The sequence below is a fragment of the Phalacrocorax aristotelis genome, chromosome W (genome assembly GCF_949628215.1).
Source record: "Phalacrocorax aristotelis chromosome W, bGulAri2.1, whole genome shotgun sequence".
In the NCBI taxonomy this organism is placed as follows: domain Eukaryota; kingdom Metazoa; phylum Chordata; class Aves; order Suliformes; family Phalacrocoracidae; genus Phalacrocorax; species Phalacrocorax aristotelis.
This window is the reverse complement of record NC_134310.1, coordinates 15381726-15404315: the sequence shown is the minus strand read 5'-3', so window position 1 is coordinate 15404315 and position 22590 is coordinate 15381726. Positions and strand designations below refer to the sequence as shown.

At 45.0% G+C, this 22590-nt stretch overlaps 1 protein-coding gene across 12 annotated transcripts in view; it reads right to left on the bottom strand.

Annotated features, from left to right (window-relative positions):
• Window positions 1-22590, bottom strand: part of LOC142049874 (adenomatous polyposis coli protein-like) — a 131385-nt gene that overhangs the window by 56188 nt on the left and 52607 nt on the right. For 11 of the 12 annotated variants that reach the window (XM_075078015.1, XM_075078017.1, XM_075078025.1 and 8 more), the window contains one exon: window positions 12429-12512. In XM_075078015.1, the coding sequence (XP_074934116.1) occupies window positions 12429-12512 (84 nt within the window). Of the gene's footprint in view, window positions 1-12428; window positions 12513-20686; window positions 21351-22590 lie in introns of those variants that run through there. The other variant, XM_075078030.1, reaches the window with a different exon arrangement.

Here is a 22590-nt window from a genome sequence, read left to right as displayed (position 1 = left end):
CGGTGATAATGTGGAGATGTTTTAGTTGTTGCTAAGTAGCAGTTACACTGGTCAAGGACTTTTTCAGCTCCCCATGCTCTGCCATGTGCACAAGAAACTGGGAGGGGACACAGCCGGGACAGCTGACCCAAACTGACCAATGGGATATTCCATACCGTATGATGTCATGCTCAGTATATAAAGCTGGGGAAGAAGAAGGAAAGGGGGACATTGGGAGTGAGGGCGTTTGTCTTCCCAAGTAACCGTTACACGTGATGGAGCCCTGCTTTCCTGGAGATGGCTGAACACCTGCCTGCCAGTGGGAAGTAGTGAATGAATTCCTTGTTTTGCTTTGCTTCCGCGTGTAGCTTTTGCTTTACCTATTAAACTGTCTTTATCTCAAACCATGACTTACCTCACTTATACTCTTCTGATTATCTCCCCTGTCCCACCAGGGGGGAGTGAGCGAGCGGCTACGTGGTGCTTGGTTGCTAACTGGGGATAAACCACGACAGTCCATTTTGGCACCCAACGTGGGGCATGAAAGGTTTGAGATAACAACAGATTTGATTGGAATGTGCTAGATGGAATTTATAGAGGTTATTGCTGTTTAGCTATTAATTGGCAGGCTTCTGTGCTTGCTATGGGGCTTGCCTGACTTACTGTATGCCTTAAAATCTAGTACTCATTAGTGGTACTTTTTGCTTTTGCTGCTTGCTGTACTGCTTATCACCTTACCCTGCCAGGCCTGGGAACATTCTGATAACAGCCATGGCGATGCACCTGGGCTGGCAGATGGCCAGGGCCCAGCTGCTGTTTCTGTGCTGCTGTACTGGACAGGCTGGAACTCCAGTGTGAACTTGAGTCAAAGCGACTGTGGCTCTGGATAAGTCTGTGCTGAAGCAGGTGTGCCCCTGGAGAGACTGTGGCTCCTGGGTAAGGCTCCACTTGGAGCAGGTACAACCTTAAAGGACTACAGTCTGTGGATAAGTCCAAGCCAGAGCAGGGCAAGGGGAGGAGTTCATTGCAATGTTAAAACCTATAACCTGGCCCAAAGGGGCCAGGGGTGGAGATTGTAATGGTTCTACCTTTAAATTGTCGTAACCTGTGATTTGAGTTGCATGTTATAGGAATTACTACAGCAGGAACCACCTGAACCACTGGAGGACAAGCCTTTCAAGGAGCAGTGCAAGTGCAGCAGCGACCCGACCTGAGCTGGCTTTGGTGCCCAGTAACTCCACGCAACACCCCACCTCTCCTGTCCTGAGTGACCACAAGAACAGATGGAGCCCAAAGCTGTGGACTAAATGATATCCGTGTATTTTATCAAAGGATGGGAAGGGCGGGGGTGGAAGTTAATGAGGTTGTATTGGATAGTGTGGAACCTGAGCATGATGCAAATGGTATGGAATAAGGGGTGGATACTGTCCTGGTTTCAGCTGGGATAGAGTTACATTTCTTCATAGTAGCTAGTATGGGGCTATGTTTTGGATTTTTGCTGGAAACAGCGGTGATAATGTGGAGATGTTTTAGTTGTTGCTAAGTAGCAGTTACACTGGTCAAGGACTTTTTCAGCTCCCCATGCTCTGCCGTGTGCACAAGAAGCTGGGAGGGGACACATCTGGGACAGCTGACCCAAACTGACCAATGGGATATTCCATACCATATGACGTCATGCTCTGTATATAAAGCTGGGGAAGAAGAAGGAAGGGGGGACATTTGGAGTGATGGCGTTTGTCTTCCCAAGTAACCATTACACGTGATGGAGCCCTGCTTTCCTGGGGATGGCTGACCGCCTGCCTGCCGGTGGGAAGTAGTGAATGAATTCCTTGTTTTGCTTTGCTTCTGCGCACAGCTTTTGCTTTACCTATTAAACTGTCTGTATCTCAAACCATGAGTTGCGTCACTTTTACTCTTCTGATTCTCTCCCCCATTCCACCAGGGGGGAGTGAGCGAGCGGCTGCATGGTGCTTGGTTGATAACTGGGGCTAAACCACGACATATTCTTAGGGACAGTCCACCAGGGCCTTGCTGGTTAGGATTCTAATTTGTTAATTCACACATCTCGGGCACTGGAAAATATTAGAAAGGGAACTAATTGTTGGATTTGTATACAAGATCCTTCATCTGGGCACCAAGGGGTTCCTGTGGTGGGAATTCTGGTATTGGTGGAATTGTGGGGCCATGCACCAAAAACTTTTGTCAGATATTACTCCATTCAGGCTAATCTCTCAACCACCAACTATCCACTGCCACCTTGGTAAAGAACGTATCAGAATTCTATGTCCTCCAGAATTTTATGGGTTATGATCCGTCCTGTCATCAACTACAAACCATGCGGCAGAGACCATCCTACACCATGCAAACCTACCGTGCCAATATCAACAATTCCCTGAAAGACACCACTGACTGCTGTGACCTTAGCACAACGGGTGCCCCCAGCCTATACTGGCTGTGTGGCAACAGTGCTATGAGAACCTTCCCACAGCGATGAGAGGGGACCTGCACACCCAGATGTATACTGCCTGGGATGCATGTTGAAGAACGACTCTTCACGATCCATGTCTGTAATTACCCTAACGTCCTGTTACATCGGTGTGGTATTAACCCTTTGGTAAAATGAGGATCTGGATTTCACCAGTTTGCATGGATTCTCCTTCCTTGGCTAAGGGTCTCTGAGCTGGGAAAAGCAACCGTCAATCTCTCTGCTACCCTGGATAATATAGAAAATGTAACAACCAATGCCATCCAAGCACTGCAGCAAGAAGTCACTCAAGTATCACAGACTACTGCTCAGAATTGTCTAGCCTTAGACTACTTACTGGCCACACAAGGTGGGATTTGCGCGTTAGTAAATACTACCTGCTGTGTCTATGTGAAGCAAGATCAACACATTGAGACCAACCTTAAGAAAATCCAGGAACAACTAAAGCCTTGCATCAGGTGACAAGTGAAAATACCAAGTGGGGAACTGGCAAATTGTGGTCAGGGCTCACCTCTTGGTTCCAAGATCTCAGGGTTGCTTTCAAAAGATTTTAGCTCTATCTTTTGTAATTATCTTGCTTATTGTAATTGTTTATGTTTTGTTTTGTATCAGCGGATGGGGTTGTAGACTGTGCTGTAAAGCATTTTCCCAGTCGTTGTCAAGCCACTCCCCGACCCAGGTTGAGGGGCCACTAGATATAATTGGATGCTAACCCTGAAGTGTACTCTCTTTGCAGGCTCTCTCATAGCAAGTAGGAAGATGATGTAGTAATCACCTCCCGGATGCCCACACAACTGATACTAGATAGAGGTGATTCTATAGAACCCATCTTGTGATGTAACAGCTTTCAACCTCTGACTATGTAACTTATACCCTGCAGGTGTCGGAACACCAAACTCACTGTTGTGGTTTAGTCCCAGTCAGCAACTAAGCACCACACAGCCACTCACTCACTGCCCCCACCCCAGTGGGATGGGGTAGAGAATCGGAAGAGTAAAAGTAAGAAAACTTGTGGGTTGAGATAAGAACAGTTTAATAATTCAAATAAAATAGTAATAGTAATAAATAATAAATATCATGTAATGAAAAGGAAAATAACGAGAGAGAGAGAGAGGCAAAATCCAGGGGAAAAAAAAAAGCAAGTGATACAACCGCTCACCACCTGGCAACCAAAGCCACCAGTCCCCGAGCTGCGATTGCTGCTTCCCCAGGCCAACTCCCACCAGTTAATATACTGAGCATGACGTCATATGATATGGAATATCCCTTTGGCCAGTTTGGATCACCTGTCTTGGCTGTGCCCCCTCTCCTCCCGGCTTCTTGTGCCCTTGGCAGAGCATGGGAAGCTGGAACAGTCCCCGACTAGTATAAGCACTACTTGGAACCAACTAAAACATCTCCACATTATCAGCACTGTTTTTAGCACAAATCCAAAACATAGCCCCCATACTAGCTACGATGAAGAAAACTAACTATCCCAGCCAAAACCATGACAGTATCCACCACTTATTCCATACTATTTACGTCATGCTCAGATCTCATGCTATCCAATACAACCTCATTAACCACCCACCTTCCCATCCTTAGATATAATACACACATATCACTCCTTAGTCTATGAACCACCCCTGTAAAATGTCTGTAAAATATCCATAAAATGTCCATTGAGTTAATTTAGTCCATGACTTTAGGCTCCATCTATAACAACAGTCTTTCAGGGCAGGAGAGATGGTGTGTCTGTGGTGTTGCATTGTTGCAGAGTGAAGCCAGTCCTTGTTCCACCACTGCTGCACTTGGCTTGCTTTAATCATAGTTCATTCTCTATTAATATGGAAGATTCCTACAGTATTTATCATTGATATGGCATATAACAACCACAGAAGAGATGACATACAATATTATATAGCAAATAACATCATACCATTCAGTTAATTGGCTTTTTTCACCCAAAATCAAATCCCCTTAAGGTACACACCGGACTCCTCCATCCTCCCGCATCACCCAACAAGTGCACCCAGGTCCTCGAGCAAAAGCAATCCCACGAGTGGGTTTGCCTTTGTCCGAGACAGGAATAAATCAGGCTATTTTCCCTAACATATTTTTACATGCACTACAGGGACTCTATCCCTTTCCACAATATGTAAGATTTCTGATTGGGCAGGGCCAGCTTGACAGGCAGATCCCCTAGTGTTAAATAGCCAGGTGGCTTTTGCTAAATGTGTATCCCAGTGTATAAATGTCCCACCACCCCTTGCTCTCAGTGTAGTCTTTAACAGTCCATTCTATTGTTTGATTTTCCCAGAGGCTGGTGCGTGAGAGGGGATGTGATACACCCATTCAATACTGTGCTCTTTGGCCCAGGTGTCTATGAGGTTGTTTCAGAAACTAGTTCCATTGTCTGACTCAATTACCTCTGGGGTGCCACGTTAACACAGGACTTGTTTTTCCAGGCCCAGGATAGTGTTCCGGGAGGTGGCATGGGGCACGGGATATGTTTCCAGCCATCTGGTGGTTGCTTCCACCATTGTAAGCACATGGCGTTTGCTTTGGTGGGTTTGTGGGAGTGTGATGTAATCAATCGGACGGGCCTCTCCATATTTATATTTCAGCAATCGTCCCCCATACCACAGAGGTATACCTGCTCAGCTTGCTTGATTGCAGCGCATTGTTTCACATTCATGGATAAACTGTGCAATAGCGTCCATGGCCAAGTCCACCCCTCGAACACGAGCCCATCTGTATGTTGTATCTCTCCCTTGATGGCCTGAGGTGTCATGGTGGGCCCTTATCTTACCAGTCCAGCTCCACCTGAGCCACTTCAGTCTTGGCAGCCTGATCCACCAGCTGGTTGTTTCGATGTTCTTCAGTGGCCCGACTCTTGGGGACGTGAGCATCCACATGATGTACCTTCACAACCAGGTTCTCTACCTGGGCAGCAATATCTATGGGTTTGCCTCTGCACTGCCAGTTGCTCTGACGCCACTACTCTAACCACCCCCACAGGGCATTTGCCACCATACATGATTCAGTATAGACAGAGCATTGGCCACTTTTCCCATTCAGCAATGTCCACAGAAAGCTGAATGGCCTTTACCTCTGCAAACTGGCTCGATTCACCTTCTCCTTCAGCAGTTTCTGCTACTTGTCGTGTAGGACTCCATACAGCAGCCTTCCATCTCCGGTGCTTTCCCACAAGACAACAGGACCCATCAGTGAACAGGGCATATTTCTTCTCATTTTCTGGCAGTGTGTTATACAGTGGGTCCTCTTCAGCACATGTCACCTCCTCCTCTGGTGATAATCCAAAATCCTTCCCTTCTGTCCAGTCTGTGATCACTTCCAAGATTCCTGGGCAACTGGGGTTTCCTACTCGAGGCCGCTGGGTGATCAGTGCAACCCATTTACTCCACGTTGCAAGATGTGTAGAGGGGACCTTTCCTTTGAACATCCAGACCAGCACCGGCAGTCGGGGTGCCAGGAGCAGCTGTGCTTCGTTCTGTACCAACCACTTCTGAAGCAGCTCAAACCCCTTCATATGCTGCCAATATCTCTTTTTCAGTTGGAGTATAGCATACTTCAGACCCTCTGTATCCCCGACTCCAAAACCCTAGGGGTTGTCCTCTGGTCTCCCCTGGTGCTTTCTTCCAGAGGCTCCAGGTAAGGCCATTCTCCCCAGCTGCGGTGTAGAGCACATTTTTTACATCTTATTCTGCCCAGACTGGCCCAAGAGCTACTGCATGAACTATTTCCTCTTTAAATTGTTCAAAGGCTTGTCATTGCTCAGGGCCCCATTTGAAATCAATCTTCTCCTGGGTCACTTGATAGAGAGGTCTTACAATCAGACTATAATCTGGAATATGCATTCTCCAAAAACCCACAACACATAATAAAGCTTGTGTTTCCTTTTTGCTAGCTGGTGGAGACATGGCTGCTATTTTGTTGATCACGTTCATTGGGATCTGACAACATCCATCTCACCATTTTATTCCTAAGAACTGTATCTTCTGCGCAAGTCCCTTGAACTTACTTTGTTTTATGGCTAAACCAGCTTTCAGTAGGATTTGGACTATTTTCTTCCCTTTCTCAAAATCTTCTCCTGCTGTGTTGCCCCACACAATGATGTCATCAATGTATTGAAGTTTTTTCTGGAGCTCCACCCTCTTCCAGTGCATTCTAGATCAGTCCATGACAAATGGCAGGACTGTGTTTCCACCCCTGGGGCAGTCGTTTCCAGCAATCTGTGGCCTGCACTCTGCTGCCAGAGGGATTGAGAAGAATGCATTAGCGATATCAATTGTGGCATACCACTTGGCTGCCTTTGACTCCAATTTGTATTAAAGCTCTAGCATATCTGGCACGGCAGCACTCAGTTGGATCTCCGGTCGATGAATGAGCTTATGGATGGGAACCAGGGAGTGTCAGTTGGTTGTGGCAGCAATCAGCACCTGTTGTTCTTTGACCCTCAGCAACCCCACCACAGAAGGGTCCTTTGAAAGACCGGGCAAGGTAGACGGCTGTTTAATTTCCTCCATCTCCAAGGCAGCTACACCAAAAACCCACCTGTACCCTTTTGGGTCCTTGAAATACCCTCTCCTGAGGTAGTCTATGCCAAGGATGCACGGAGCCTCTGGGCCAGTCACAATGGGGTGCTTTTGCCACTCATTCCTGGTTAGGCTCACTTCGGCCTCCAATACAGTTAGCTCTTGGGATCCCCCTGTCACTCCAGCAATGCTGATGGGTTCTGCCCCTATATAGTTTGATGGCATTAGGGTACACTGTGCACCAGTGTCCACTAGAGCCTTATACTCCTGTGGGTCGGATGTGCCAGGCCATCAGAGCCACACAGTCCAGTAAACCCGGTTATCCCTTTCCTCCACCTGGCTGGAGGCAGGGCCCCTCTAGTCCTGATCATGGCAGTCACAACTCACTTCCTGTAAATGTGAATCCAAGTTCCCTCTATTAAGCTCAGAAATAAAATCAGTGCTTCTACTCCTCTGTCTGGGGAACTGCTCACTGGAAACTGGAGCAGCATCCTTCCTTGAAGAACCCCCCCTGAGTGACTGTTTTCCCTTGCGGCTCGTGTACCCATGCCTGTGGGGTCGAGGTAGGTTTTCCATCCCACTTCCTCATGTCCTCTCCGTGGTCCCACAGGTAAAACCATAGGGTGGCCCTGTGGTGTGTATCCACTCTTGAACAGAGGGATGCTTATCCCTAAAAGCTGAGACTCTACTCCGTAAAGGTGGGGAGTAGGACATATCTTTTTCTAGTTGCTGAACCTTCTGAGACAATTTCCCCACAGCAGAGATGAGGGAGGAAAACATATTTGCTTTATAATCCTGGATTCTGTTCAAGCACATCCCCCACTGTTGGTGCCTATTCATCTTTCCAGGTCAGTATTGCCAATGAGTTTGCATGCAACAATGGTGTGCTCCGTGCAAACATCTGCCACATAGGTCATGCGCACTGGGCTTCGTCTGGATGTTTGAGTGACTGTTCATTTTCCAGGTCACCTTAAATCATCTCAAGCACAGCTAATACCCTCGGGTACTGGATACCTTTCTCCATGGTGGTCCATTTCCCTGGGCAATATATAACATCTTCCTTGAAGGGATACCTTTCTTTCACACCAGACAGGAACCATCTCCAGAGGCTGAGGGCTTGTGTCCCTTTTCCAATCGCTTTGTCAATGCCCCCTTCACTAGAAAGGGATCCCAGTTGTTTGGCTTCCTTACCCTCTAATTCCATGCTACTGGCCCCCTTATCCCAGCATCGGAGCAGCCAGGTGGCAATGTGCTCACCTAGACGAGGGATGAAATCTTTTTGCATATCTTGCAGCTAACTCAGAGATAGGGATTGGGTGGTTTCCATCTCATTTATGAGTTCTGCCTCTTCCTCCTCCTGTTCTTGTGATAGCCCTGTTCTTTCATCATCTCTCTATAACTGAGTTGACTTTCTCTTCCAAGATTACTTCCTGTGTATAGGGGCGACTGATACCGGCACGGATTGGTTTGACTGGTTCAGCTGCAGTGCCTGTCACTGGGGTTTGAGCAGCTGCAATACCTGTCACCAGGGTTAGAGTGGCCGCACTGCCTGTTGCTTTTATTTTTCCTTTGTCTTTTTAGATCCAGAGACCATCTCTTCCCCTTGGGAGGACTGAACAGTGTTAAACAGGGCTCAATAGGCATGGGCCAGGCCCCAGTACATTGCAGTGATCTGTGTCTCTCTGGAGTTCCCAGCATAACAACATCCTTTCTCCAAATATTCTACTAGGTTTTCAGGATTCTGCACTTGTTCAGGGGTGAAGTCCCAAATCACTGGGGGTGCCCACCGTCCTAGGTATTTGCCCATACTATCCCAGATACCCTGCCACTCATAATTATCAAGCCTTGGGGCAGATCTCTGGATGATATTCTTAAATTGCTTATTAACCTTAGACAAAACTGAAACAATATTCCCAAGAAATACCAGTCGATGTATCTTAACTACCCAAGGATGTTCAAGATACTGAAAAGTTATTGTAATGAAGGAGGAGACATTATAGAAGATGGTAGCTAAGGTGCCATTCTGTATTTCCTCCATAAAAAACCTCTCACAGGAGGAGGTATAATTGCTAATTGTCTCCATGAGGTGGTAGCTGAAGTACAGTAATGGCTTCCATGCAAGACCCAAATAACCGATAACGGGCAAGGCCAGTGTTTTAATAACAAAACTCCTAGGCAAAACATCACTAATCACTGCAGAGCACAGCAAACTACAAAAACCAACACTAAACTTTAACACATACAGCAAAAAGAAGAGCATGGTGCAGATCTGAAAAACCAATATTGAGAACAGATGTGTCAATGTTGTGACCAGCAACTGTTATTATCTCAACCCTACATGCCCCACGTTGGGCACCAAAAAGGACTGTTGTGTTTTAGCCCCAGTCAGCAACTAAACACCACGCAGCTGCTCGCTCACTCCCCCCACCCCTGTGGGATGGAGGGGAGGATCGGAAAAGCAAAAGTAAGAAAACTCGTGAGTTAAGAACAGTTTAATAATTAAAATAAAACAGTAATAGTAATAATGATGATGATGATAACAGTGATGACGATGACGACGATGATGATGATGATGAAGAAGAGGTAAAAAACAAGAGAGAGAGAGGTGAAACACAGGGGAAAAATAACCCAAGTGATGCAACCGCTCACCACCTGCCGACTGATGCCGCCAGCCCCTGAGACACGATCACTCCTTCCCCTGGCCAACTCCCCCCAGTTAATATACTGGGCACGACATCATATGATATGGAAAATTCCTTTGGTCAGTTTGGATCAGCTGTCCCAGCTGTGTCCCCTCCCCTCCCAGCTTCTTGTGCACCTGGCAGAGCATGGGAAGCTGGAAAAGTCCTTGACTACTGTAAACACTACTTAGCAACAACTAATATATCTCCACATTATCAACACTGTTTTTAGCACAAATCCAAAACAGCCCCATACAAGCTACTATGAAGAAAATTAACTCTATCCCAGCTGAAACCATGACACTCACCTATCTTTTTATATAGCTATCGACCCGCAAAAATAACACCCTAGCCTATAACTCCATGTCAAGTGATGATTTGAGAGAGTCAAGGGGTGGAAGTGACACACTGCCCTTGATCAGAATTGGCAGCATAGAGAGACTGCCAACATTGGCAGCAGAGGCAGGATGCCACCCACATCATTCACGTAAGGTACAATTCTCTCAAATCACACTGCCATTGGTGGAGACAAAAGGCATTATGACTTTTCCCACAGTCAAAAGGCATTTCCATGATTGGCTGTTGCTGCCAGGTGACCCAGACGCCAAGTGTCCCTGGCAGTTCACTGGAGCCAGGGCATTGCTTATGATCCTGTGCTTGCTGTCAGTGATTGGGTGAGTCACCGTATGGGTGTGGTGTTGTTCATCTTTCCTACTGCCTCAATAAAGCTTTCCTTTATAACGTCCAGACTCCATTACTTTTTGGACCACAAACCCAATGCTATTGTAATTTAATTCAGTTCCTTAATGCAACTGTGCAAGTCTGCTACTCCGATTTTAGGAGACTTATACAAACCAAACTAGGAAACATTTTACTATGAAAGCAAAAGTCACTTCCTTCAAAAAATCAAATCCATATTTTAGCAAATATAAGTATGCTGACAGAATTAAATGAAAAGGTTAGGAAAAGAAACTGATAATTTAATTCTCCAAAATGTTTAGAGATTTTTAAAAGCAGCAATCAAGGGCATAAATCAAACAGAATTGCAGCTGGACTGGCTAACATGTCAAAAGACTGAACAACTTTAATTATACACACTACTGTCAGATTCACTTATAATACCAGATTTCCCCCCCAAAGAATGGAACTGTGAAATAATTTATTTTCTACAGTGAGAAAATCTCAATCTCCTGATAATACAAAAGTTGCCCTGAACTTTCACAGTAGTTATTTTGGGCAAAGAAAAACAGTAAAAGTGACCTGGACAGGCTGGAGAGTTGGGCCGAGGGGAACCCGATGAAATTCAACAAAAATAAGTGCAAGGTCCTGCACCTGGGGAGGAACAACCCCATGCACCAGTACAGGCTGGGGGCTGAACTACTGGAAAGCGGCTCTGTTGAGAAGGACCTGGGAGTGCTGGTGGACAGCAAGCTGACCATGAGCCAGAAATGTGCCCTTGGGGCCAAGAAGGCCAACAGTATCCTGGGATGCATTAAAAGGAGTGTGTCCAGCAGGTCGAGAGAGGTTATCCTCCCCCTCTACTCTGCCCTGGTGAGACCACATTTGGAGTACTGTGTCCAGTTTTGGGTGTGTCCCCCCCCAGTTTAAGAAGGACAGGGAACTGCTTGAGCAAGTCCAGCTGAGAGCTACCAAGATGATCAGGGGACTGGAGCATCTCCCTTACGAGGAAAGGCTGAGAGATTTGGGTTTGTTCAGCCTGGACAAGAGAAGACTGAAGTGGGATTTCATCAATACCTATAAATATCTAAAGGGTGGGTGTCAGGAGGATGGGACTAGGCTCTTTTCAGTGGTGCCCAATGAGAGGACAATGGGCACAAGTTGGAACACAGGAAGTTCCACCTCAATATGAGAAAAGAACTCCTTTCCTGTGAGGGTGACAGAGCAGTGGGACAGGCTGCCCAGGGAGGTTGTGGAGTCTCTTTCCCTAGAGACATTCAAAACCCGCCTGTATGTGTTCCTGTGCCCCTTGCTCTAGGTGTCACTGCTCGAGCAGGGGGGTTGGACAAGATGATCTCCAGAGGTCCCTTCCAATCCTTACCATTGTGTGATTCTGTGATTCAGGTCCAACATACAATTTATAGTTAATTTACAAGTATGAGAAAGATTTGAGCTTGTAAATTAATTTCCACTGTGAGTGCAGGTTTTGTTAATGACAACTATTATTATGGACTTTGCCATTTACAGGAAACATTATCCTGTACTTCTTAATATAGAACCCAATACTTAAACACTAAAAACATGCAAGTCTTCTCTAATGAAGTCTGACAGAAACTGTATTCTCTATTTTTTTCTTATCTCAAAAGATAAGCAAACCATGAAGCTGCTTATCAGCGATTCATGTCTAGAAATACATGCAAAACTGTTATAATTATTTGCTAAACCCAACGCTCAGCCTTTATAATACATTGCACCTTGACCTTTTCATTGAAATTGCTAGTTAAACTTTTAACTGATATATAATTATTGATTAAAATTCAACAGTAGCATAAAGAGTATTCCAAGTTTTCCACCCTCAGTTCATTGCTAACAGAGCAAGTAACACGCTACCAAGTTTTATTCCCGGGGCAGCTACAGCTTATGAATATTGACTGATTTATGAACCATGACATCACTTGCTGATACAAATAATGCTGCCCACCAATATACTCATTTAAGTAGATTTGTTTTTTTTAAAAAAGATACATATTCTAATCAAAAGAAGGCAAGAAATTGCTCACTAACCTCTGCTTCAGCTGCTTGTGGTTGCAGGAACTGTCGTATACAAAGAATGTCCTTCTCTATTTGTTGAATCCTCATCACCCTTACCTGAAATGAATGTATTTTCATGTTTGATTTTTTTTTTAAAAAAATTCCTTATACTTATTGTACAGAATGACAGTGAGAAGAGTTCATTCCAAATATAGCTGACTGCAAAATAGAGCTACTTCGTTCATGTGGTAATTCCACAAATATTCTTGACAATAAAAAACAGGCATGATTGCAAACACTGAAAATATAATGGGTAGTTGGGTTTTTAATAAAACTGACACTAATTTGGATATAATATTAGACTGTCACACAGTACAAGCCCAGGTATAGAAAAACATTTCAGTAAACTTGCACAATTTCCCTATTTCTGAAACTGACATTCTATGCAGGTTTGTAGCAAATTATTTCATCTTAAATGTTAGACTTCTACTTGCCTTACAGAGATTTGAAAGATTTATATTTGCAGAGTGTTTTGAAGGTATAAAATCCTGAATGTTTTCAATTATTTTCAGTTACTATGATGATTTGGGAAATTTGCCTATGCACAGCCTCTGAATATTTTCTGTTCCTACAGATTTCAAAGAATTTACAGGGTTAGTAAAAAGAAAATTACATACTGCTTCTTTGGTTTCTCTAGGATTTTCTAGACATTTCTGATGCAAGTCTTTTATAGCTATATCGACAGTTCCCAATGCAATCATTCTGTGGTTAGTAAATGGAAAGTTAAAAACCCAAACTTTACAGGATGCATCTATTCCGTGTAAGTTGTACTGTGGAGCACAGGATGCATTATGACTCTGTGACACAAGTGAATTTGATAAGTGATATATCTAGCCCTCTACCAGCTTGCTAATAAATTGACATTATTTGACTTTAAAAGTGGGCAGAAAATAATTAACCCAATAATATCAAGACAGAAACAAAACACTGAACTGATTAAATAGGATTTATTTTTGTATGATGGATAGCTTAAAAAATTAATGCATGGTTTAAAAAAACGATCTTGATCATTTTACCTGAATAGTATTTACAGTGCTATACTAAAAGTGGAAAGGCTTTGTGAATCTAGTGGACACTGCAAGGATCAGCGTTACAACCAGCCTTATTTAACATTTTTATAATCTGAAAATGGAAATAACATAAACTTTTTAAAAAGCTGCAAATGCCAAAGAATACATTTGTAAATTGTAATAGAAACACAATAAAATCTAGACATTTTAGAAACAAAGAACAGAATGAATTTTTAAAACATGCAGGATAATAAGCTGTGGGAAAACCATCCTAAACACCAACACTTAGTGGAGTTACAAATAGTAAGATATAAAGTAGATATTTATTTGTAAAGCAAATGTCCTGGTTTCAGCTGGGATAGAGTTAATTTTCTTCATAGTAGCTTGTATGGGGCTGTGTTTTGGATTTGTGCTAAAAACAGTGCTGATAATGCAGAGATGTTTTAGTTGTTGCTACGTAGCGTTTACTCTAGTCAAGCACTTTTTCAGCTTCCCATGCTCTGCTGGGTGCACAAGAAGCTGGGAGGGGACACAGCTGGGACAGCTGACCCCAACTGACCAAAGGGATATTCCATACCATATGACGTCATGCTCAGCATATAAAGCTGGGGAAGAAGAAGGAAGGGGGGACATTTGGAGTAATGGCGTTTGTCTTCCCAAGTAACCATTACGCTTGATGGAGCCCTGCTTTCCTGGAGACGGCTGAACACCTGCCTGCCAATGGGAAGTAGTGATTGAATTCCTTGTTTTGCTTTGCTTGCACACACGGCTTTTGCTTTGCCTATTAAACTGTCTTTATCTCAACCCAGGAGTTTCCTCACTTTTACTCTTCCAGTTCTCTCCAGCATCACTGAATGAAGACAAATTATACTTTTTGCTACGTGAACACAAAGTAACAAAGCACAGCAGTAGGAGTAATGCTGAGCTTTACTTAGCTGAAGATGATAAGGGGAAGGCAAAAACATCAAGAAAATCTCCATATGACTGAGTATCTTACAAGATTTGCATGGCCAGGAGGTCGAGGAAGGTGATTCTGCCCCTCTACTCTGCTCTAGTGAGATTATGGCATCCAGCTCTGGATTATGGCATCCAGCTCTGGGGTCCTCAGTACAGGAAAGACCTGTTGGAGCAGGTCCATTCGAAGGCCACAAAAATGATCAACACCTCTCCTATTAGGAAAGGCTGAGGGAGTTGGGGTTGTTCAGCCTGGAGAAGAGAAGGCTACAGGGAGACCATATTGCGGCCTTTCAATACTTAAAGGGGGCTTATGAGAAAGATGGAGAGAGGCTTTTTACCAGGGCCTGTAGCAATAGGACAAGGGGTAATAGTTTTAAACTAAAAGAGGGTAGATTCAGACTAGATACAAGGAAGAAATTTTTTATGATGAGGGTGGTGAAACACTGGAACAGGTTGTCCAGAGAGGTTGGAGATGCCTGATCCCTGGAAACATTCAAGGTCAGGTTGGATGGGGCTCTGAGAAACCTGGTCTAGTTGAAGATGCTCGTTGCAGGGGGGGTTTGGACTAGATGACTTTTAAAGGTCCCTTTCAACCCAAGCTATTCTATGATTCTATGATTAAAAAGTGAAACAGTTTCATATTACAGAAGACAAATGGCTCTAAACTACATAATAAGAAAAATATTAAATAAACAAGAATTGAATAATAATTTTAATTATAATATCTACAAATATTTTATTTAATAATTTATTATTAAATAAAATAAGAAAACATTACCTGTGCTCTGCATTATGTGAACACTGTCTATTTTTACATTAGTTAACAATGTCATTTGATTACTTGTGCTTTTGCATGACTAGGAATTAACTTTCAAGTATCTGAATGCATTTAGGAATGGTTTTAACTTTTTAAATCTATAAAAGAAACATTACTTTTTATTCCTATTTATTCATAGTACACTTCTATTCATTTCATTAAATTAATCATCACCATAGATCTATGGATAAAGTATCTTAACATTTACAATTAGAAATTATTTGGATTTCACTGCCATAGTAAAAATTCTAACAAAAAAAATCCTCTCTTCACAGTGACAGAAAAATAATAACTTATTTAAAAATAAAAACAAGGAATAGAATTTTGCTTTAAAATACTTTGTTTTATAAACATGGATAATATTTTCTTCAAATAAAAACATAACATAAAAAGTGAGGAAATCATAAATGGGTTGGTCTGTATTACATTTACAGTCAAGACAAATGCAGAAATCTAACAGTGCTGAAATCTTGATCTGTGCAAGAGTCCGGGAGTACTGGATATGGCTGGGCTGGAGTTCATTTTGTTCATAGCAGCCCCTACGGTGCTGTGATTTAGATCTGTGACCAAAACAGTGTAGATAACACACCAATGTTTTAGCTATAGTGCTGACCAGTGCTTACACAGCGTCAAGGGCTTCTCTGTTTCTCACTCTGCCCCCACAAAGCGAGTAGGCTAGAGATGGGCAAGAAGTTGGGAGGGGACACAGCTGGGACAGCTGATCCCAATGACCAAAGGGATATTCCATGCCATATAATGTCATGCTCAGCAATAAAATTGGGGGTGGGGGGAAGTCTTTCCAAAGTCACCGTTGCTCAGAGACTGACAACTGACTTTGCATCACTTGCCTCCCCCTCTTGACTTACTCTACTGCCTTTATTTCAACTTCTGAGCTTTTCTCACTTCTGCTCTTCTGATTTTCTCCCCCATCCTGCTGTGGTGGGAGGCTGATCCAGTTAGTAAGGGAGGAAGAGGCTCCTCCTGAGACGGAACATGAGGAAGAATCAGAAGAGGCAGCCTGTTCTGCAGCAGAGCAGTCACAAGAACAGGAGGGGGAAGAGATTGAAATCATAAAAGAGGTGGAAACCACCTGGTCCTTATCCCTGAGTGAGCTGCAAGATATGCAAAAAGATTACAACCACCAGCCAGGCGAGTGAATTATCAGCTGGTTGTTCCAATGCTAGGATACTGGGGCCCACAGTCAGGAATTAAGAGGGTAAGGAAGCACAGCACCTGGGATCCCTAACTAGGGACTGGGTAATCAGAAAAGGGATCATAAGAGGGGCAATAATCTGCAGCTTCTGAAGGTGGCTCCTGTCAAACATGAAGGCAAGGTAACCCCTCAAAGGAAGATGTTGTAAACTACCAAGGCAAGTAGACCACCACTGAGCAAGGTGCCCAGTATCTGAGGGAATTAGTGGTGGCAGAGATGATCTACAGAAACGTGGACAACAATCAGGCCTCCAAAAATCTGGATGAAATTTAGTGCACATGGGCCATGTGGTGGAAGTTTGTACCGGAACACACTGACATTGTACACCAGCACCCTGGTGATAATGGACTGGACAGACATTGAGGCACCAACTGTGGATAAACTGGCCTGCTAGCTCTGGCAATTCAAAGAGGAACTCTCATCCTCCCTGACACTATGGGCCTGCGTCACAGCTATGGAAAAACTGTCCCAACAGGTCCAACAATTCAAAGTGAATGTCTTCCTCCTTGTCCCTACAGGGTGGTGTCTTAGCTTTCAAGAATGCTGTATGGAATCAGCCTTTTTCTGCTCAAGGGAAAGGGAACTGTGGGTCACTCTGTGGTTCTATCTGCATGACCACAGGGAAGACATGAGGAATTGGGACGGTGCACCTACCTCAATCCTAGAAGCTTGTGCACATGAATTACAAGAGAAACAAAACAAAACAAAAACCCAGCATCCAAAAGGAGTCCATCCAGGAAGATGACTGCTCCGTTTGATGGTGAGCAATTTCCCAGACAGAGTAGAAGGGCTGATCCTGCTTCTGCTCCTAATGAATGGACTTCTGGTTTGCAATTACAGGAGTGAGGTAAGGAATGCTCTGACTGGGAATAGAGAGGCCCTGACTCTGGCCAGGAAGAGGAAAGGGAGAACTGTGTTTACTCCACTATGTGGATTCAATAGCCTAGAACATCAGACCCAAAGGAGTACAAGGTTATGGTGGACACTGGTGTACAGTGTACCTTTAAGACATCAGGGTATAAGGGCATGGAAGCCATCTGGATTTCTGGAGTTCCAGGGGGATCCCTACAGTTGTCTTGTATGGAGTTTGCTTGAGAAGGTTTTGGTAGCGGGTGGGGGGGCTACAGGGGTGGCTTCTGTGAGAAGATAAGCTGCCCCCATGTCGGACGGAACCAGTTCCAGCCAGCTCCAAGACGGACCTACCACTGTCCAAAGCTGAACCAGTCAGAGGAGCTGGTGGTGCCTCTGCGATAACATATTTAAGAAAGGGTAAAAATTGCTGCACGACAGCGGTCGGGCGAGAAGAGTGAGAATATGTGAGAGAGAAACAACTATGCAGACACAAAGGTCAGTGAAGAAGGAGGGGAAGGAGGTGCTCCAGGCACCGGAGCAGAGATTCCCCTGCAACCCATGTAGAAGACCATGGTGAGGCAGGCATTCCCCCACTGCAGCACATGGAGGACCCCATGCCAGAGCAGGCGGATGTGCCCTGAGGGAAGCTATGACCCTGTGGAGAGCCTGTGCTGGAGCAGGCTCCTGGCAAGAACTGCAGCCCCCATGGAGAGGAGCCCAGAGTGGAGCAGGTTTCCTGGCAGGAACTGTGGCCTTGTCGGGGACCAATGCTGGAGCAGTCTGTTCCTGAATGACTACACCCGTGGAAAGGGCCCATGATGGAGCAGTTCATGAAGGACTGTCTCCCATGGGTGGGACCCTCAGACTGGAGCAGGGGAAGAGTGTGAGGAGGAAGGAGCAACAGAGAGACGGTGTGAACAACTGACCGCAACTCCCGTTCCCCATCCCACTGTGCCTCTCGGGGGAAGGAGGTAGAGAAGTCAGGTGTAAAGTTGAGCATGGGAAGAAGGGAGGTGTAGAGGGAAGATTGTTTTAGATTTGGTTTTATTTCTCATTATCCTACTCTGATTTTGATTGGCAAGAATTTAAATTAATTACCCCAAGAGAAGCCTGTTTTGTCCATGAAAGGGGAGGTCCATAGACTAAGGGGATGATGTCTGTGTATTATATCAAAGGATGTGAAGGGGAGGGGTGGTGGTTGGTAAGGTTGTATTGGATGGTGTGGGACCTGGGCAAGGTGTAGCTGGTATAGAATAAGGGGTGGAGAATGTGCTGGTTTTGGCTGAGAAAGGGTTAATTCTCTTCACTGTAGCACCTGTAGAAGTAAGGAACCTTTCCAGCTTCCCATGCTCTACAACGTGGGCAAGAGACCGGGAGGTGCGGGGCCACAGCCAAGACAGCTGACCCCAACTGGCCAATGGGATGTTCATTCCATACCATGTGACGCCATGATCAGTATATTAACCGGGGCAGTTGGTGCACCTCTCCCCTTCCCATCCTTTGACATAATACACAGACATCATCCCCTTAGCCTATGGACCTCCCCTGTAAAATGTCCATAAAAATGTCCATTGAGTCCACCCAGTGCATGACTCTGGGCTCCATCTGTCCTATCAGTCTTTCAGGGCAGGAGAAATGGTATGTGTGGTATTGGGTCGCTTCATACCAAGTCAGTCTTCGTTCCATCACTGCTGCACTTCTGTTTCATCAAAGTTCATCTTCCATGTATTGGGAGGTTTGTACTATGATACCATTGACACAACACAGAGATGACATACAATATTACATGGCAGTTTGCATTATGCTGGTCAGTTCATTGGCTGTTTTCGCCCAAAATCAAATCCCCTTAGGGTACACATCGGACTCCTCCATCCTCCTGCATCACCCACCAAGTGCACCCAGGTCCTCGCGCAAAAGCAGTCCCACAAATGGGTTTGCCTTTGCCTGAGGCAGGAAGAACCCAGACTGTTCCCCAACATATTTTTCACATGCACTACAGGGACTCTATCCCCTTCCACAGTACATAAGGGTTCTGACTGGGCACGGCCATCTTGATTGGCAGCTCCCCTAGTGTTGATTAACCAGGTGGCTTTTGCTAAATGTGTATCCCAGTGTTTAAATGTTCCACCCCCCATTGCTCTCAGTGTAGTCTTTAACAGTCCATTGTACCGTTCAAGTTTTCCAGAGGCTGGTGCATGATGGAGGATGTGATACACCCACTCAGCGCTGTGGTTGTTGGCCCAGGTGTCTATGAAGCTATTTCAGAAGTGAGTCCTGTTGTCTGACTCAATTCTCTCTGGGGTGCCATGTCGCCACAGGACTTGTTTTTCCAGGCCCAGGATAGTGTTCCGGGCAGTGGCATGGGGCACGGGATATGTTTCTAACCAGTCGGTCCTTGTTTCCACCATTGTAAGTACGTGGCGTTTGCCTTGGTAGGTTTGTGGGAGTGTGATGTAATCAATCTGCCAAGCCTCCCCATATTTCTCCCCACTTCAGTCTTGGCAGCCTGATCCACCTGCTGGTTGTTTGGATGTTCTTCAGTGGCCCGACTCTTGGGGACGCGAGCATCCACATGACGTACCTTTACAACCAGGTTCCCTACCCAGGCAGCAATATCTTGCCACAATGCGGCAGCCCAGATGGGTTTGCCTCTGCGCTTCCGGTTCTGCTTCCACTGCTGGTAACCACCCCCACAGGGCATTTGCCACCATCCAGGACTCAGTATAGAGATAGAGCACTGGCCACTTTTCCCGTTCGGCAATGTCTAAGGCCAGCTGGATGGCCTTTACCTCTGCAAACTGGCTCGATTCACCTTCTCCTTCAGCAGTTTCTGCTACTTGTCGTGTAGGACTCCATACAGCAGCCTTCCATCTCCGGTGCTTTCCCACAAGGCGACAGGACCCATCAGTGAACAGGGCATATTTCTTCTCATCTTCTGGCAGCTTGTTATACAGTGGGGATTCTTCAGCACGTGTCACCTCCTCCTCTGGTGATAATCCAAAATCCTTGCTTTCTGGCCAGTCCATGATCACTTCCAAGATTCCTGGGCAACTGGGGTTTCCTACTCGAGGCCGCTGGGTGATCAGTGCAACCCATTTACTCCACGTTGCAAGATGTGTAGAGGGGACCTTTCCTTTGAACATCCAGACCAGCACCGGCAGTCGGGGTGCCAGGAGCAGCTGTGCTTCGTTCAGTACCAACCACTTCTGAAGCAGCTCGGACCCCTTCATATGCTGCCAATATCTCTTTTTCAGCTGGAGTATAGCGGGCTTCGGACCCTCTGTATCCCCGACTCCAAAACCCTAGGGGTCGACCTCGGGTCTCCCCTGGTGCTTTCTGCCAGAGGCTCCAGGTAAGGCCATTCTCCCCAGCTGCGGTGTAGAGCACATTTTTTACATCTTGTCCTGCCCAGACTGGCCTAAGAGCTACTGCATGAACTATTTCCTCTTTAAATTGTTCAAAGGCTTGTCATTGCTCAGGACCCCATTTGAAATCATTCTTTTTCCGGGTCACTGGATAGAGAGGCCTTACGATCAGACTGTAATCTGGAATATGCATTCTCCAAAAACTCACAACGCCCAAAAATGCTTTTGTTTCCTTTTTGCTAGTTGTTGGAGACATGGCTGCTATTTTGTTGATCACATCCATTGGGATCTGACGACGGCCATCTTGCAATCTTATTCCTAAGAACTGGATCTCTTGTGCAGGGGGGGCAGTTGCAGCTCGGGGACTGGCAGTGTCGGGTTGGCGGGCCGTGAGCGGCTGTGTCACGTGCGGTTTGTTTTGGTGGTTCATTCCCCCTTCCCCCTGCCCCCGGGTTTCGCGCCTCTTTCATTGTTTTCCTCTCCATTGCATTATTGTTGCTGCTGCTGCTGTTTTCATTTTAATTATTAAACTGTTCTTATGTCAACCCACGAGCTTTAGCCTTCTGATTCTTTCCCCTATCCCACCGGTGGGGGAGTGAGTGAGCGGCTGTGTGGGGCTGAGTTGCCGGTTAAACCACAACACCCCCCCACACATTAGACAAGTCTTTTGAAATCCTCATCCTGTAGAAAAGCAGTTCAAATTGAAAACGTTCTTTCCTCATAAAAGCATTATAATGTTAAAAAAGAAACAACTTCACTTGCTTTGCTGCATTATACAGAATATTCTGATAGTGTGAAAGTAGTGATATAAAAAATCTTGGGGTGTAAAAAGATGGAATAATTTCCATTGAAATTTTTCTTTGATCAGTAACAAGTCTTCCACCTTAAACTCTCTCCTAACCTCAAAATCATGACCAGCAATGATCAGCAACAGATGAGAATAATCTGACTCATACCATTAGTAAAAGCATTTACAAATAAAAATACTTTTTATAAGGATTGAATTAATTATACTTTTGCAAATTTAATTTCATAATCTGGACAGATCCAGTGCATGGACACACATGGAGGGGGAAAAAAGGGAAGCTGTTGACAGGAAAATCTAATTCCCTAACTATTGTATCAATTAGTCTTTACAGTATGAAATTGTATGAAGTTTCTTAGGGTAGATTGTTTACTGCATAGTCGTGGTTAAGTCAGCATGACTAAAGGATCCCAGCTCATTAGGGGCTGTTGTCCTCTTCCTTGCACCCTGAAGAATAAAGGATTACCCCTGAAGTACTGAGATAATGCCAGCATCCTAGCCCCTCTAACACCTCTGTGAAACCCTCCCATTATCTGGCATCATAGATAAGTAACTGCAGCAAGACCGACTCCAGGGACATGTAGAACAATAAAGAAGCAGGTGGATGATGACACCATAGAATTATAGTTGCTTTGCAAAACAGTAGTATGTGAGCGTGTGTGTGTTAAGTAGTGATTGGTCAAATCATGTTGTATCTGAACACTTGAAAGGTGTAAGAACCCTGTGTAAAACTGCATTTGTTGTGTTCCGATTTGAATGGGACACCTCAGGCGTATGAATAAAAGAATTACTCTTGTAATTCTATACTTTGCACCCTGGCCTCTCTCCTTACTCGTCATGGGCCAGTTGCAAAATTTTCATGATGGTTTTAGCGACCCAGATGAGACATAGCTGACTCACCTGATCCAACATGTCACTACTGCCCAAGCCCTGACGATCTGCATTGTTGGCTTGTGGGTGATTTCACCTTGAGATACTCAGGCATGGGGGCAGTGAACTGTGGATCTTATTTGGTGGTAAAGAAGTGATTTTCGTTTGCTTGTTTTTTGTTTTTTGGGGGTTGGTTTTGTTTTGTTTGGGGTTTTTTTTGTAATAATGGAAGGCGGACAAAGTATA